The 17926-nt window shown below is 46.6% G+C and overlaps 1 protein-coding gene and 1 pseudogene across 2 annotated transcripts in view; one reads left to right on the top strand and one right to left on the bottom strand.

Annotated features, from left to right (window-relative positions):
- Nucleotides 1-9737, bottom strand: part of LOC146637670 (protein NLRC3-like) — a 468635-nt pseudogene extending 458898 nt beyond the window's left edge. The window contains exons 1-4 of the transcript XR_014905464.1: nucleotides 9694-9737; nucleotides 7836-7971; nucleotides 3348-3424; nucleotides 1440-3231 (exon numbers count right to left, since the gene is read on the bottom strand). The product of XR_014905464.1 is annotated as a protein NLRC3-like (transcript). The remainder of the gene's footprint in view (nucleotides 1-1439; nucleotides 3232-3347; nucleotides 3425-7835; nucleotides 7972-9693) is intronic.
- A 4340-nt stretch (nucleotides 9738-14077) lies between these two features.
- LOC146637669 (RNA-binding protein 4.1-like) lies at nucleotides 14078-17128 on the top strand. Its single transcript, XM_085351150.1, has 4 exons — nucleotides 14078-14127; nucleotides 15141-15569; nucleotides 15921-16657; nucleotides 16822-17128. Exons 2-3 carry the CDS (start codon nucleotides 15158-15160, stop codon nucleotides 16649-16651), a joined length of 1143 nt encoding a protein of 380 aa, XP_085207276.1. The 5' UTR covers nucleotides 14078-14127; nucleotides 15141-15157; the 3' UTR covers nucleotides 16652-16657; nucleotides 16822-17128.
- The last annotated feature ends 798 nt before the right edge of the window (nucleotides 17129-17926 follow it).

The raw sequence follows: 17926 nt of genomic DNA, 5'->3' as shown, positions 1-17926 counted from the left end.
TATATGAAGACAAAACAGAGTGAGGTCATAATCTGATGAATCTGCTCTTCACATCTGTGCTTCAGCTCCTCTTACTGTGTTTGACATGACACAACGATTGAGTCTCTCTCAGACCTGCAGACTTTTAATGAGCATCTTTGTTTGGCTTTAATCTGCAGATGAAGGAGGAAGATGGTGTCACATTTAGGCTTCCATAATGTCCACAGTCTGTCACTGAGATCTGATCCAGAGTCAGAGTGAAGACACACATTTGGACTGTTTCCTATTTTGACTCCAGAACATTTTGAATGAGTTCAGCTCAGTGAAGAGTTCCAGCTGGAAAGATGATCTCTGTTTGCTACCTGCTGTCAGGTACGACTGTTCACGTCCACACGCAGGAAAAACCTGCTGACTGTTACCAAACGGAGCAGAAATCTCATCACTGGACAATAATGATGAATGAACTCAGAGCTGCTGATATCAGATCTGATTTCAGGGGAACTAAACACAGAAATGATTGGCTCATTTTAGCTTTCTGAGCCATTATCTGCTGCTGTGTCGCTAGTTGGCAGAAAATGATTTGTATTCCTGTTCAGGGCTTCAGTGTTTATGAGTCCAGATCCAGGTGACAGCAAGTCACAATGATGTTACCTGTCTGTGTCCAGCAGCAGCCTGTATTCACTTTGAATATTGTTATAACCTGACATGGATCAGTTTGTCTTTGATTGGTTTGTAAATGTCACTGTTTCCATTGGACCTGAGTGACGGTACAAAGACAGAGAGGGAGAGAAAGGAGAGAGAGGATGGAGACAGCAAAGAGAGAGCAAACACAAACAGGTGAGAGTGGACAGGTGACCAAGGTCAGCAACCAATCAGAGAGCTTCTGTTTGACCCACAGTCACTGATGATGACTGCACATAACCAAGCAGTGTGTTACTCTGATATCAAATATGGATCCTGCTCTTATAATAATGATCATCAGATGATATTATTGTGTTATTTTGTAGCTGAATACGATGTTTGTGTGATTATCAGTGAAAGAAGCAGTGAGGAGGATGGAGAGAGAGAGAGGACAGAGGCTGAAGTTAGAAACACTAAAAGGATTTTTCATGGATTTCATGGATGATTTGAGTGATTTCCAGCAGGACACTTAAACATGTCAGTGGACGTCCTAAAGAACATATTCACTGATATGAAACGTGTCATTGAACAGGATTAATATCAGTGGAAACATGGTGGAAACAGCTGTGACTGCATGGATGTGACACACTTCAAATCTGTTCTCCACTCCTGGATTTGGGATCCATGGAGCTGCTGCTGAGTCTGTACAATAAAGGAATGGTGTGGAAGGTTGCAGCGTACGGACACAAACACTTTGTGGTTACAATCTGATTTTATTTTCAAAATTAAACTACTAACCTACACTGATCAATGATGTTAATGATCACATCTGGACTCACCCAGCCTTTCTGCAGTTCCTCACAGCTGGAATCAGTCTCTGTCATCCCGACACTGATGTTTTGTACTTCTGCAGGTCCAACTCATCCAGAACCTCCTCTGACATCTGCAGCATGAAGGCCAGAGCTGAGCAATGGATGTCAGAGAGTTCCTTCTTTGATCTGTTCTCTGACTTCAAGAACTCTTGGATCTCCGGAAATAATGAGAGGTCGTTCATCTCCATCAGACAGTGGAAGATGTTGATGGTTCTGTCAGGAGAGATTCCATAACTGTTCATCTTCTTCAGGTTATTGATGACTCTCTGGATGGTTCCTGGACTGTTCTCTGTCTGGCCCAGCAGACCTCCTAAGAGTCTCTGGTTGGACTCCAGACAGAGGCCATGAAGGAAGCGAACAAACAGGTCCAGGTGGCCATTTTCACTCTGGAGGGATTTCTCCATGACTCGTTTAAGGAAATCATCCAGAGAGGACTCGTTGTATTCTTTTCCCAAAAAGTCCCTCTGCACCTCTGTCTTCCTGTTGGTGTGACAGTGGAACATGTAGACAGCAGCCAGAAACTCCTGAATGCTCAGATGAACAAAGCAGTAGACTGGTTTCTGGAAGATCACACACTCTCTTTTGAAGATCTCTGTACAAACTCCTGAGTACACTGAGGCCTCTGTCACATCCAGACCACACTGCTCCAGGTCTTCTTGGTAGAACATGATGTTTCCTTTCTCCAGGTGTTCAAACGCCAGCCTCCCCAGCTTCAGAAGAACTTCCCTGTCAGCCTCCATCAGCTCCTGTGGACTCGTCTCATGTCCCTCATGGTACTTGTTCTTCTTCCTCTTTGTCTGAACCAGCAGGAAGTGTGAGTACATGTCAGTCAGGGTCTTGGGCAGCTCTCCTCTCTGCTCTGTAGTCAACATGTGTTCCAGAACTGTAGCAGTGATCCAGCAGAAGACTGGGATACTACACATGATGTGGAGGCTCCTGGATGTCTTCATGTGGGAGATGATTCTGCTGGACAGCTCTTCATCACTGAATCTCCTCCTGAAGTACTCCTCCTTCTGGGCGTCAGTGAAGCCTCGTACTTCTGTTAGCCTGTCAACACATGTAGGAGGGATCTGATTGGCTGCTGCGGGTCGGGAAGTTATCCAGACGAGAACCGAGGGAAGCAGATTCCCCTGGATGAGGTTTGTCAGCAGCTGGCTGACTGATGACTTCTGTGTGACATCAGACAGCAGCTTCCTGTTGGTGAAATCCAATGAAAGTCTGCTTTCATCCAGGCCGTCAAAGATGAACAAAAGCTGAGAGACAGCCAGCTTCTCTGCTGTGACCTTCTGTAATGTTGGATGGAAAACATGGAGCAGCTCCAGAAGACTGTACTGCTCATCTCTGATCAGGTTCAGCTCCCTGAATGAAAGCAGAACCACCACACTGACATGTTGGTTCTCCAAGCCCTCTGCCCAGTCCAGAGTGAACTTCTGCACTGAGAAGGTTTTTCCAACACCAGCCACGCCGTTGGTCAGAACCACTCTGATAGGTCTCTGTTGGTCAGGTAAGGCTTTAAAGATGTCCTGGCACCTGATTGGAGCGTCATGGAGGGCGTCCATCTTGGAAGCTGTCTCCAGCTGCCTCACCTCATGTTGGGTATGAACCTCTTCACTCTGTCCCTCTGTGATGTAGAGCTCAGTGTAGATCCTGTTGAGGAGGGTTCTACTTCCTGTTTCATCACTTCCTTCAGTCACACGTTCACATCTCCTTCTCAGACTGATCTTATGTTCATCTAAAACCTCCTGCAGACCAACATCTGCTGAAAGAAAGAAAAACAATGAGACTAAAGAGAAAGAAAACTCTTCAATGTCTGAACAACACAAGAAGTCCAGTTTTCAGAAATGAGTCCATCAGCAGACAGATGTTCAGTCTTACTTTGTACACAGCTGCTCTGACTGGCTGTCTGCAGTCCAGCTCTGCTTCTGGATCTTTCTCCACACTGTGCAGAAGCTCTGATGGTGACACAGAAAAGTCAAAGTGGAGATACTTCTGTCCACCTTTGATTAGACTCATTATAAAAAGGAAAACAAAGTTTGAACACACTCATGTTTCCAGTTCACTGACTTACATTTATTCCATGGACACTCACTCTAACCTGAACCACAGCTACAACCCAACATTGTTGAGGCCTCATGTCCTCCTTTCCTGACTGTAGAGGTTAAATATGCAACAACCAACAAATAAAAGAATTTGGTTCATTTCAAAGAAATTCACACGGTGACCAAGTAAAGTAACCGTAGTAAAGGAGACAACATCCCGTTGATGGTGGGATTATTTGAAAGATTTGCTTTAGTCACGTCACCAAATGCAGTTGAACCACCCGTGGATCCATGTTTGACCATTCTACCACTCTGAGCTCTGCTTTTTAATCATTTTATTAATCCATCCATCCATCCATCTTCATCCGCTTTATCCAGGGCCGGGTCGCGGTGGCAGCAGCCTAAGCAAAGAGGCCCAGACCTCCCTCTCCCCAGCCACCTCCTCCAGCTTATCCGGGGGAATACCAAGGCGTTCCCAGGCCAGCCGAGAGATATAATCTCTCCAACGTGTCCTGGGTCTGCCCCGGGGCCTCCTCCCGGTGGGACATGCCTGGAACACCTCACCCAGGAGGCGCCCAGGGGGCATCCTTGTCAGATGCCCGAACCACCTCAGCTGGCTCCTTTCGATGTGGAGCAGCAGCTGCTCTACTCTGAGCCCCTCCCGGATGGCCGAACTTCTCACCCTATCTCTAAGGAAGAGGCCAGCCACCCTTCGGAGGAAGCTCATTTCTGCCGCTTGTATCCGCGATCTCGTTCTTTCGGTCACTACCCACAGCTCGTGGCCATAGGTGAGGGTAGGGACGTAGATCGACCGGTAAATTGAGAGCTTCGCTTTTACACTCAGCTCCCTCTTCACCACGACGGACCGGTGCAGCGTCCGCATTACTGCAGCTGCAGCCCCAATCCGTCTGTCGATCTCCGGCTCCCTTCTCCCATCACTCGCGAACAAGACCCCGAGATACTTGAACTCCTCCACTTGGGGCAGGAACTCATCCCCGACCCGGAGTGGGCACTCCACCCTTTTCCGGCTGAGAACCATGGCCTCAGATTTGGAGGTGCTGATCCTCATTCCCGCTGCTTCGCACTCGGCTGCGAACCGTTCCAGTGCGAGCTGGAGGCCCTCACCCGATGAAGCCAACAGAACCACATCATCTGCAAAAATCAGAGATGAGATTCTGAGGCCACCAAAGCGAAAGCCCTCCGCCACTTGGCTGCGCCTAGAAATTCTGTCCATAAAAATTATGAACAGAACCGGAGACAAAGGGCAGCCCTGGCGGAGCCCATCACCCACCGGGAACGAGTCCGACTTATTGCCGGCAATGCGAACCAAGCTCTTGCAACGGTTGTATAGGGATCGAATGGCCCGTAGCAATGGGCCAGACACCCCATATTCCCGCAACACCTCCAACAGGACACCCCGAGGGACACGGTCGAATGCCTTCTCCAAGTCCACAAAACACATGTAGACTGGTTGGGCAAACTCCCATGCACCCTCAAGTATCCTCGAGAAGATAAAGAGCTGGTCCGGTGTTCCGCGACCAGGACGAAAACCGCATTGTTCCTCCTGTATCCGAAGTTCGACTAACGGACGAACTCTCCTTTCCAGCACCCTGGCATAGACTTTCCCAGGGAGGCTGAGGAGTGTGATCCCCCTGTAGTTGGAACACACCCTCCGGTCCCCCTTCTTAAAGATGGGGACCACCACCCCGGTCTGCCAGTCCACAGGTACTGCCCCTGATCTCCACGCAACATTGCAGAGGCGTGTCAACCAGGACAGCCCTACAACGTCCAGAGCCTTCAGGAACTCGGGGCGGACCTCATCAACACCAGGGGCTCTGCCACCAAGGAGTTGTTTAACTGCCTCAGTGACCTCGCCCCCGGAAATTGGCGGGTCATTCCCCTCATCCCCAGACTCTGCTTCCTCCTCGGAAGACGTGTCAGTGGGATTAAGGAGGTCCTCGAAGTATTCCTTCTACCGCCTGACAATTTTCTCAGTCGACGTCAGCAGCGCTCCGCCAGCACTATACACAGTGCAGGTAGAGCACCGCTTTCCCCTCCTGAGACGTCTGACGGTTTGCCAGAATCTCTTCGAGGCAGTCCGAAAGTCTTTTTCCATGGCCTCTCCGAACTCCTCCCACACCCGAGTTTTTGCTTCAGCCACTGCCCGAGCCGCATTCCGCTTGGCCTGTCGATACCTGTCGGCTGCCTCCGGAGTCCCACAGGCTAACCAAGCCCGATAGGACTCCTTCTTCAGCCTGGTGGCTCCCTTCACCTCTGGTGTCCACCATTTGGTTCGGGGATTACCACCACGGCAGGCACCAACCACCTTGCGGCCGCAGCTCAATGCAGCAGCTTCGGCAATGGAGACGTTGAACATGGTCCATTCGGACTCAATGTCCCCAGTCTCCCTCGGAATGCTGTTGAAGCTCTGCCGGAGGTGTGCGTTGAAGATCTCGCGGACTGGGGCCTCTGCTAGACGTTCCCAGCACACCCTCACTACGCGTTTAGGTGCACCAGGTCTGTCCAGCGTCCTCCCCCGCCACCTGATCCAACTCACCACCAGGTGGTGATCAGTTGACAGCTCAGCCCCTCTCTTTACCCGAGTGTCCAGAACATATGGTCGCAGGTCTGCTGATACGATTACAAAATCGATCATCGACCTACGGCCTAGAGCGTCCTGGTGCCACGTGCACTTATGGACACTCTTATGTTCGAACAGGGTGTTCGTTATGGCCAAACTGTGATTAGCACAGAAGTCCAATAACAAAGCACCGCTCGGGTTCAGATCAGGGAGGCCGTTCCTCCCAATCACGCCCCTCCAGGTCTCGCTGTCGTTACCCACGTGAGCATTGAAGTCTCCCAGCAGGACAACAGAGTCTCCAGGTGGAGCACCCTCCAGCACCCCCCCCCCCTCCCAGGGACTCTAAGAAGGCTGGGTACTCTGAACTGCCACTCGGCGCATAAGCGCAGATGACAGTCAGGACCCGTTCCCCGACCCTAAGGCGCAGGGAACAAACCCTCTCGTCCACCGGGAAAAACCCCAACGTACCGGCAGCAAGCCGAGGGGATATTAGAATACCCACCCCAGCCCGCCGCCTCTCACCAGGGGCAACTCCAGACTGAGACAGAGTCCAGCCCCTCTCCAGAACCCTCTCCAGGTTCCAGAGCCCAAGCCATGCGTAGAGGTGAGCCCAACTATATCTAGCCGGTACCTCTCAACCTCACGCACTAACTCAGGCTCCTTCCCCACCAGAGAGGTGACATTCCATGTCTTCACGTCCTTCTCAGCTCACAGACACTCATCCTGATATTTTCCTTTAACATTTGATGGTATAATTCATCTGAGTTTACACTTTATCAGCATAAATACAGAAAAACAGACCCAAACACCATAAACCATCAGTTTCACCATGTAGAATATATTGTTGTTTCCTTGCTTTTAATTCAGAGAAAAACTCTGATTTGGATTTTCTCTGTTCTCTTTGCCACAGCCCATCCCAGCAGCAGCTGAAGCAGCTGACTGTCACAACACTGAATAACACTTTAGGAGGAATTTCAGAGGTCAGTAAAGCTCCAGTTTCAACATCAGTTAATTAATCATAGTTCATCATAAATGTTAACCTGGCTGGCACACATGTTAATGTTAGCCATTTAAATATTAGCAGTTAGCTGAGGCCACAAGAAGAAGAGGCCCTAGAAGAACAATGGATGATAAGATTAGATTTTCAAGACTAGGCAGAGACGTGTTTTCCTTTACTGTCTCTTACAGAGGAGGGAGCAGATACCAGACGAGGTCACGGAGGTACGGGGAGGATTCGCAGCAGACAGCAAGACTGCCACGTCCATGCGAGAGAGCGATGGCTACGATAAGCTCTGTTTTTGTCTCCCTATATAATGTTGTACAGCCCATGTGAGGGTTATCCTCTCTGTGAACCAGATGCTTGATTTCACACAGAGGTCCACCAACTGAATTTGATCAGTTATGGGACGATTTACCTCGACAGGCTCCTTCACTCGCTGCTTTTAAACCTCCTTTAAAACACACTTTTACTCCCTGACCTTTGACCCAGTGTGACATGTTGACTCACTACCTCAGACAGCTTAAAAATAGTCTTTTTGTTTTTTGGTGCTGCCTAAAAGAACCGTAAAATATCTGTCCTATATACAGTTATGTTCATATATTTTTGTACTACATCAGGAAACTCAAAAACATAGTTTTTAATATTTTAATCCTTATTTTTAAAAATGTTTCTGTCATTTTTCTTCTCCCACTGCATCAAAAATCATTATTTACACTGAATAAATGAGTCAGCAGCTCTCTTACATTGTTGCTGCAGGTTCATTACTGAAGTTTAGAGGTTCTCCTTTGGACCAGTCACTCCTCACAGACACACAGCTGGATGCTGCAGATCCTGCTCCATCCTCTTCCTCCATCTTCTTGATGTCAGGGTGGAGTTAGTCTGAGAGGCAAACACACACACTCAGAGGTGCTGTTGTACTGGAAGCATCACACTGACGGGTTTCTAAAGTTCTCATTGATCATTTCATGGAGTTTCTGTGGTAAACAGTGTCCTGTGACGTATGTGTTATGGTGAGGGTCATGAGGGCTAACCAGCCCCACTCCTTACTCCTCATATTTCAGCCTGAAGCACAATAACAGCCTAAACCTAACCAGGAGGCTGTAACCTCAAAGGGACTTCATGGTTAGAAATAAAGGTTCAATGAAATGAAGCAGATCATAAAGACATGAGTTCCAACTTTAAAAGAAGCATCCACACGATGACGGCACAGCAGAGGAGCACTTTCTCTAACACACTGATTCAGTTCCACTGACACAAGGACACACACAGGAAGGCACACACACACAAGCCTTTATAAGAAACAACACAATCATCTGCGCTTGACTTGTCAATCCAAGTCCTTAGCCCATGAGCCCGCGGTATCAGACCACAGATATTCCCTTACTTTGAAAAAATAAAGCCAGTTTTCAGAACAGACCTGATGTTTATGCTACAGCCTGTTTACCAATATAATCAATATCAGATATCAGAGCAACAGAAACCTCGGTGATCAGGACGCTGGGACTGAGAACAGGAAGTGGCTCATGAAGGAAATCTCTGTCATAGATCGAGTTTCCTCCTAAAGCGTGGGCACCAATAAGCAGAGTTCATCCTTTAACATATAACAAAATTAAAATATTCTCATGCATGATCAACGGGCAATCACGGTACCGGCCGGAGTACCGGGAGCAGTTCAGAAGAACAAGAAGACACGGAGACCGTTCTAGGTGTCATTCCAAACTGACTCAGAGGTTTATTTATCATACAACAGCTTATATAGAGGAAAAAGGTTCGTGTGTCAGCAGATTCTCAGTTCAAACCGGTACAGACCAAATAAGGAAACGTCTTCCTGCCTTGTGAGCAAAGAAGTATCCTTTGTGTAGTTTCTCTCTTCAGCTACAATTTATGATCATCCCAGCAAAATACACTCCTAGACATAGAATACAGAGTTCTTTCATTAGTGAATTCTGAAACAAACCACCTGGCCTTTAACGAGCCTTTTTCTAAGAGATAAAGAAGGGAGGATGGGAGTAAGGAAGTGGTCTCGTCTCTGTGGTATTTTCGACCTTGGGGTACCAGCCTGTGATTCTTACACATCAATTCTTGGGTCAGAGAGAAAGAGAAAAACAACTAGTGAATGGGCCTTATTGAGTAACAGTTTTCACTACAAAGCAATATCCTGTAAATGCTACCGTGGTATCAAAATATCACAACAGCTCAAACGTCACAGATTCATGACGTCACCCTGAACTCCACTCACGGAGTTTCTGTCGCCAATGTGGTTTTTAAAGTCCCGTGATAAAGGCGGGGCTTTCTGTGAATCCGCACGCTCATTGGCTAATAACTTGAGATTATTTTTGCCTCCACTGACGGAGCCTGTTGTTCCCGCCACAGAGACACAGTAATGTCAGAGCGGTGTTAACACTCACCCTGCCTCAGCACAGCTCTCACTCTCCTCCTGCTCTCTCACACTAAACGGAGGCTCAGCTAAACTCACTTCCTCTCTACTTACAGGAAACCAGCGCTCAGAGGAGCCGACCGGCCTCACATTTCACCCACAGACACGAACAGCGTGGAATTATTTTATGTCATAAGAAGAAACATATTCATGTAAACACTCACCTGCCTCAGCTCCACCTTCCTCCTCCTGCTGCTCTGAACGGAGGCTCAATACTTTCACTTTCACTACTGCTCCCTAAACACAGAGGATGCTGGGACTTGTAGTTGTTTCCTTCCGGTGCGGTCTTCCTCTTTGTTTGTGTTTGTGTTCAAGTTATTTCGATCATGTAAACATCAACAGAACACGTGAAGCCACACAGAGTTTGTATGTCGAGGTGGGTAGGAGGGTTTGAGGGTTTGGGGAGGGCAGAGGTCTCTCAGTCTTGACAATCCACATTGATGGCATTGCATCTTTCAGCGTGTTTGTGGGTCGATTTGGATGCTCCAGGTGTGAGAGCAGCCACTCCGCCTCTACTGCAGATGTGTGTCACAAGTTAATCTGGCTGTAGGCTATGGCACTTGACCACAGGTGGCGCTAATTGACTTGACTCCATTTGAGTGCACACAAAGTAAACTGCACACTTTAGTTGTGAAGCGAAAACACTGAAATCGCAGTAATAACACGTACGAGGGGCACGATAACGAAGACAAGATGCTCCTGATCGTTACTCTTGCTGTCCTGTGAACAGCATCGGCGTGGTGCTAATTGTTTGCTTTTGTTTTGGCGAGCGCCCCGTGAATGAGAATATGACCAGGTAAACCCGCGACGTTTTTAAATAGTTTGTCGTTCAACAGCAACAAGACTGACGGAGTGTGTTTGAGGAAACCTCACAAATGTCACAGATGAAATATTTGGTGTTTATTTGCTGGTTTGTCGGTAGCAGCTCCTTCAAAGTAAGTCTACCACACATCTGTTTGACCAACGCCAGTTGATTTGGATCACCGGTCCAAACAATTTGAACGATTGTTATGTTTCCTTTTGTGTTGAGTTTGACTGATATTTGCTGGATAGCAAATGTTTTAAAGCTATGCAACCTTTATCTGCACATAGCAGTTAAACTGTTTAGATCAATCTTTATTGATACATTATTTATTTATGAATTACTGTGTACACAAGAATAAGTTAATGTATTAAGATAAACTGGTGGAAATGTTTGTATTATTCTTGTGATTTTTTTTTATTGGCCCTGTTTAGTTACAGGCCAGGTGACCCTTTAGGGGTTTAAAATGCCGAGCCAATGAACGGCTGGGAGCAGGAATCTTTCTTCACTGAAGCTTCCACTTCCACGGGTCTGGTAGGAAGTTGTCAAGGACGACGTCTCTCTCTCTCCCCCCCAGCTCATTATTCAATCGCTGTAATCTTTTTTTCGTTTTTCCTCTTGCCTGTACTGTTAGATTCTTTTGCCATCAGAATTATTGTCTAAAGGCAAAGAAAGATGCCCAACGGATTTACTTTACCAAATGGACCATCCCAGCCTATTGATCTATTTGATTCACCTTTGCTTCTATTGTTTATTTTATTTTATTTTCACTTGCTGAACATGGGACAGACTTGACTGGGGAAAAGAAAGAGGGAAAGAAAAACAGTGGGGAAGAGGGACGGCGATAAAGGGCAAAAAACAAAAACCCACAAAACAAACAGACAAAAAATCCATCTATCAATCACCTGGATCACCTGTTGAAAGAAAAAATAGAAAACAAGCAAAGAAAAAGAGAGCAATATAATAAACAACATCATTGCGATGATCTATGTGAATATAACTGTAAATACTAAATATTGAATATTATTGTGTAAAATGTAAAATTGACAGAGCACAGTGTGCTTTGAGGTAGCAGCCAAAAAGGGTGTAGTTTGTGGGTGTGATCACCCGTGTGTACACCTGTGAGCATGAACGCGCTTGTATTTAAAAGGTTCCTTCATGTAATGATCTGCTAGAGGGTGTGGGGGGGCCATAGCCCCGTCCTCCAGGGCATGAAGCAGGTATGGAGGAGATCCAGGCTCCAGCCATCCAGAGGCCCTCAGAACACAAGAGACCAAGGAAGACCAACAGAGGGGCAACCGTGCCACTATCCCGGAAAGAGCTGAGGAGAGTCCCAGATGAGGGGTCAGCCGCAGAGCAGAAGCCAGGGGGGGTTGCAGCGACGTGCCCGTGAGCTCCATCAGCTGTGCCAGAGTGACCGAGCCCCAGGCCAAGAGGCCGAGGGCACCCCACCCCCAGGCTCCAGGCCCCGACAAGCAGCCACCAGGAGTGAACTGGTGTGTACCTGGACGCCCATCCCCGGACACAAAGAACCACCAATGCATCGATTTCTGAAGGCGTCTGCCACTGGCAGGGGGAGTGGTGGGGGGAGATAGGCCTCCATGCCTTAGAGGGCCTGAGATGTCCCCAGAGAGGTGGCATCTGATACCCGACCTGACATATACAGGGAGTGCAGAATTATTAGGCAAGTTGTATTTTTGAGGAATAATTTTATTATTGAACAACAACCATGTTCTCAATGAACCCAAAAAACTCATTAATATCAAAGCTGAATGTTTTTGGAAGTAGTTTTTAGTTTGTTTTTAGTTTTAGCTATTTTAGGGGGATATCTGTGTGTGCAGGTGACTATTACTGTGCATAATTATTAGGCAACTTAACAAAAAACAAATATATACCCATTTCAATTTTTTATTTTTACCAGTGAAACCAATATAACATCTCCACATTCACAAATATACATTTCTGACATTCAAAAACAAAACAGAGACCAATATAGCCACCTTTCTTTGCAAGGACACTCAAAAGCCTGCCATCCATGGATTCTGTCAGTGTTTTGATCTGTTCACCATCAACATTGCGTGCAGCAGCAACCACAGCCTCCCAGACACTGTTCAGAGAGGTGTACTGTTTTCCATCCTTGTAAATCTCACATTTGATGATGGACCACAGGTTCTCAATGGGGTTCAGATCAGGTGAACAAGGTGGCCATGTCATTAGTTTTTCTTCTTTTATACCCTTTCTTGCCAGCCACGCTGTGGAGTACTTGGACGCGTGTGATGGAGCATTGTCCTGCATGAAAATCATGTTTTTCTTGAAGGATGCAGACTTCTTCCTGTACCACTGCTTGAAGAAGGTGTCTTCCAGAAACTGGCAGTAGGACTGGGAGTTGAGCTTGACTCCATCCTCAACCCGAAAAGGCTCCACAAGCTCATCTTTGATGATACCAGCCCAAACCAGTACTCCACCTCCACCTTGCTGGCGTCTGAGTCAGACTGGAGCTCTCTGCCCTTTACCAATCCAGCCACGGGCCCATCCATCTGGCCCATCGAGACTCACTCTCATTTCATCAGTCCATAAAACCTTAGAAAAATCAGTCTTGAGATATTTCTTGGCCCAGTCTTGACGTTTCAGCTTGTGTGTCTTGTTCAGTGGTGGTCGTCTTTCAGCCTTTCTTACCTTGGCCATGTCTCTGAGTATTGCACACCTTGTGCTTTTGGGCACTCCAGTGATGTTGCAGCTCTGAAATATGGCCAAACTGGTGGCAAGTGGCATCTTGGCAGCTGCACGCTTGACTTTTCTCAGTTCATGGGCAGTTATTTTGCGCCTTGGTTTTTCCACACACTTCTTGCGACTCTGTTGACTATTTTGAATGAAACGCTTGATTGTTCGATGATCACGCTTCAGAAGCTTTGCAATTTTGAGACTGCTGCATCCCTCACTATATCTCACTATTTTTGACTTTTCTGAGCCTGTCAAGTCCTTCTTTTGACCCATTTTGCCAAAGGAAAGGACGTTGCCTAATAATTATGCACACCTGATATAGGGTGTTGATGTCATTAGACCACACCCCTTCTCATTACAGAGATGCGCATCACCTAATATGCTTAATTGGTAGTAGGCTTTCGAGCCTATACAGCTTGGAGTAAGACAACATGCATGAAGAGGATGATGTGGACAAAATACTCATTTGCCTAATAATTCTGCACTCCCTGTAGACACATAGTTTTCTACAGTCAATGGTTCAAACCTTTACTGGAGCCTCCCAGTGTACAAGCCACAAAAGTGCAGCTCATTTCTGTTTTTTTTTTTTTTCTTTTTTTGCACACAGAAACCCTTTGTATAAGAACATCTTATTAAATAACAATAGTACAGAAATGTTAAATAAGGTGAAATACTCAAGGGCCTTCCTGCTCCCATCTTTCCTTTATCTCCATGTTTGATTTTCATGTCGCAGCTTCCTTTTGCTCTGCTGGCTGCCCTGCCTTTGTAAAAAACAAAAACAACAACAACATGGCAGGTTGAACTGATTGCTTATGCTTTAGGGTTTTTTTTCAGTAAATTTTATATCTAATGTCCTTTTTTATAATGGTTAAAAAAAAATATGCTGTGGTCAACGAGCTCGATCACTTTTGGCGCCGATTGACTTGTTCGCACTCCAGGCCAGTAGAGGGCGAACGGCTCCAAGCTGGTTTGCTAACTACCAATCAAAACAACAGGAGAAGAAGAGAACGCGGACGGTACAGTGGCGTCATTTCATTGTTCATTCATTGGTATCGAGGCCTACGTCTCTTTATAGGTGAGCTGGGGGTTTTGGTGTGAAGACGTGACACGACTCTTTATGTGTGCGATGTAAAACTTACGTTGTGGTGTTTATTAAAGAAGAAAATTAATTAACAGGCCAAAGTGAGTGACTCTGCGGCTAGCGAGCATTAGCTTCCTGGACGTATTACAGTCAAAAATTATAAATAGCAGTGGATGAATGGTGAAGAGTTGCGAACTAAACGCAGTTTACATAGTTTAGAAATTGGGAGCAACACGTACCTGGGGCGTTAGGGTTCGTTATCGTGTGATTAATGTAACATACGGATTAGTGCTAACAAGCTAGCTACTTTACGAGTGCAAAACTGGTGTTGACATGTCTCCGCTGACAAATGAAGGCAGTGTAATATGAAGGTGGTACTTTTCCAAATACAGCATACACACACACAAAAGTTAGCACATCTGCTCAGCAAAAGTCTGTTTATGTCACTCAGCCCCAAAGCAGCTCCTGTCACAGCCCCGAATTCAGCTCTTCTCATCTGCCGATCATTTTGCAGCAGCAACATGTAGTTACAGTTTAAATGAATTGTGTAGTCTCTGTGTGTACACTTGACCACTCAAGTAGTCACACATGTCAGATCGCCTGTGATGAGTACAAATAAGAAGCTATCCTGCCAGTGTCTGACATGGACATCATTCTGACCACCACAGACAGTCCACACGTTGAATCTTCTGCGGTCTAATAAAAGAAGCTGGTGAAAGCTGAGTGAATGATTCTCTCCTTTTATGTGACTTGATTTTGGCCTGTCCTCATTGATGTTTGGTGTGAACACATTCAACAGTTTAAGCAAACATGCCCTGCCTTGTTAATGTTTGCGAAGGCCTTTGTATTAGCTGAACAATTGCTTTTAGATTTAGTTTGTATTTATTTGTATAAGGCAGCAATTTCATGACATTGTTAGCCAACAGAAATGGGCAATGGCCCTCACATCCTTTTAGATCAATAAGTATGGAATGTGTTCCTAACAGACATATTTCTTGATCTTCTAGGATACACAGAATTCATCATGGTGAAAATTTTTATTGGCAACCTTGCCTGCAATGCCACAGCAGAGGAGCTACGGGAACTCTTCGAGAAGTACGGCAAAGTCACAGAATGTGACACTGTCAAAAACTACGGCTTTGTACACATGAGCAACATGAGCGAGGCAGAGGAGGCCATCAAAAACCTCCACCAGCACCAGCTGCACGGCTGGCGCATGAATGTGGAAATGAGCAAAGGGAGGCCTAAGTCCACCACCAAACTGCATGTCAGCAACCTCGGGGAAGAGGTCACTAGTGACGTTTTGAGGGCCAAGTTTGAAGAGTTTGGCCCAGTGGTGGAGTGTGACATTGTTAAGGACTATGCCTTTGTTCACATGGAGCGAGTCGAAGATGCAATGGAAGCCATCAGTAAGCTGGACAACACAGCCTACAAAGGTGAACGCTCGGGCAGGGGAGTGCAAGTTGTCTTCTCTGTACATGCGATTTTGGATTCTATTTTGCCGCCGTAAGGATAAGTAAAGTCCTCTTGCTGATGTATTTCCACAGAGTATAGATAACCGTTGCTTTAACTGACGAGTTAACTAAAAATAATCACAAGTTTGGAAGGTCTTTTTGTAAAACCAGTGGCAGTGTACTTGATGAATGGGCACTGCACTGTCATTCAGTCACCTGCACGTTTTTTCGCTTTTCTCAGTCATTGTCGCTTTAACGTGTTTAATGGTCGTTAAGAAGCTTTCCGTGTCAGAGTCCCCACGGTCTCATGCGTGTCTTCTCTTTCCTTACAAGGCAAGCTGATGAGCGTACAGCTATCCACCAGTCGGCTTCGCACTGCCCCGGGAATGGGAAATCATACGGGCTGCTTTGTCTGCGGGAAACACGGCCACTGGTCGAAAGACTGTCCAGTCGCTCGGAACGGTAGCCACAGTGACGGCATGAGAGGCCGCGGCGCCCAGGCCCCGCCACACGGTCTCCCAAGTTATGGCAGCTACGGGATGGCCTCACCTGCAGCAGCTGATTACATGAGTGGCTCTGCATATAGTCCGGCTAGTTACGTAGGTGGGTTGCCTCCACCTCTTCCCCACAGGCTTAGCGGCTACGCCTCTGAGCCAGGGGATCGGTACAGCAGCAGAGCACCAGGCTCCTATGCTGATAGGTCACCAGCCTTTGATCGTGACCATTTCTATAGCAGCGTCAACTATTATGAGAAGTACAGAGCTCATCCTTTTGGCTCAAGCTATTTTGAGGATCGGCGCATGTCCTACCTTCCCCCTCCCCCACCTTCCTCCATCTCAAAGCTCTCATCCAGTGTAGATCCCTTTGAGCGTCAGGCCCTGCCTCCGCCTCAAGCGCCTGCCGCATGCTACACAGGTGAGCACACCCCGACCAGACGAGCAGCTGTCCCATCGGCTGGCTTTGCCTATGAGCGAACACAACTGTCGCCTGCCTCTGCCTCCAGGAGCTCATACACAGCTGCACGACCCAAGGGTCATTATGCATCACGTTATGCGCCTTACTAAAGCCAGGTGAGCACCACAGTCCATAACGTTACTTTAAGACATTAGCAGTCAGCGGGCACTGACGCGGTTCTGTGTTTGTCTGAACTTGGACTGTTTTTAACGTTCTGAATCTTTTAAAGTTGTGGTAAGTGTCAGCACTGTTTCTCAGGAATGCTGTGCTCTCTTTCTAGGTCTGTCTGTGAACTGCAAGACTTTTCCTTTGCCGTCACTTCAAGTGTGATTCCTTCAGTCTGCGTTGATGTACGGCAAAGAGACTCTGTTTGGAAAATGGTGTCCGTATCTTCTAGGCATCTGAGATGCCAGTGGCCTGCAGACGACTCGTCCTTTTCAGCCATGTTCCCCTAGCTTGTTTTCTGAAGGGGCGATTAGCAAATGTCACACTTTGACATTTTTCTTACTCTGCAGGTTTTCAGCTCGGGTTTTAGCCAAGTCTTTCTTTCTTTACATGTCTCTCATCATTTGTTGCAAATTGTTCAAATCGGCAAATAATAATTTTTGGTCTTTCTTTGTCATTTAGACATATTCTTGTTCAGTTAATACATGTTTTGTTTTTTAAGATTGCATGAAGCATACCTCATTCCACATAATGGCATAGGTTACCTGTTGCACAGAAGAATTGGATTTTGCGCTTTCACACATTTGACATGTGTGTCAGTAAAACGAATTTGGATAAAGAGAAAAAAGTGTTACAAATGATCATCATTGCTGCAGCATCATTGCTGCAGCATCATTGCTGCAGCATCATTGCTGCAGCATCATTGCTGCAGCGGGCGGTAACTCTCAATGTGTATTTTATAACAGGTAAAGCCAGACGTGTGGAATCGAATGGTGCAGCGTTTCCCTCTGTAGTGGATTAAAAGGCTAAAGGCAGCAGCAGGGAAATGGATGTGTGTGCAGTCTAGCGTTCAGTTAGCATTTACAGAGGGATACTTTGAGTTTAAACCAAAGTTAAGCCTGGAGATCATAAACATTCCAGCTTTTTTCTCATTTAAATGTGTCTGTGGGTTCTGCTATTTGTTCATTTTCTAATAATTGAGGTGTCTGCTGGGCTAAAATTCTTCAACTAAGTGACACCAAAGTGAGACTGCTAGCTGATATGGATTGTGCAACTGACAAACGGTTTTCTTCCCGATGATAGTGGTGCTGACTGCCTGTAGCCAACAACAGAAACGAGCCACGGTGTGTGAGATCTCTATTGTATCCATGTAACACTGAGTAGGAACAAGTCTGTGGGGGGACGGAGCAGAGCTGTAGAAGTTGTGAGGCACGTCCTGT

Source organism: Diplotaxodon limnothrissa, linkage group LG3, assembly GCF_057381915.1.
Source record: "Diplotaxodon limnothrissa isolate DT_005_m linkage group LG3, D_limnothrissa_male_GT1.1, whole genome shotgun sequence".
Taxonomy (NCBI): Eukaryota; Metazoa; Chordata; class Actinopteri; order Cichliformes; family Cichlidae; genus Diplotaxodon; species Diplotaxodon limnothrissa.
This window is presented reverse-complemented; position numbering and strand designations above follow the sequence as displayed.

What these genes read in the sequence shown, in the direction of transcription:
- LOC146637669 (XM_085351150.1), top strand. Translation starts at nt 15,158, where the DNA reads ATGGTGAAAATTTTTATTGGCAACCTTGCCTGCAATGCCACAGCAGAG. An exon ending in GGACAACACAGCCTACAAAG is followed by an intron (nt 15,570 to 15,920) that starts GTGAACGCTCGG and finishes TTTCCTTACAAG; the next exon opens with GCAAGCTGATGAGCGTACAG.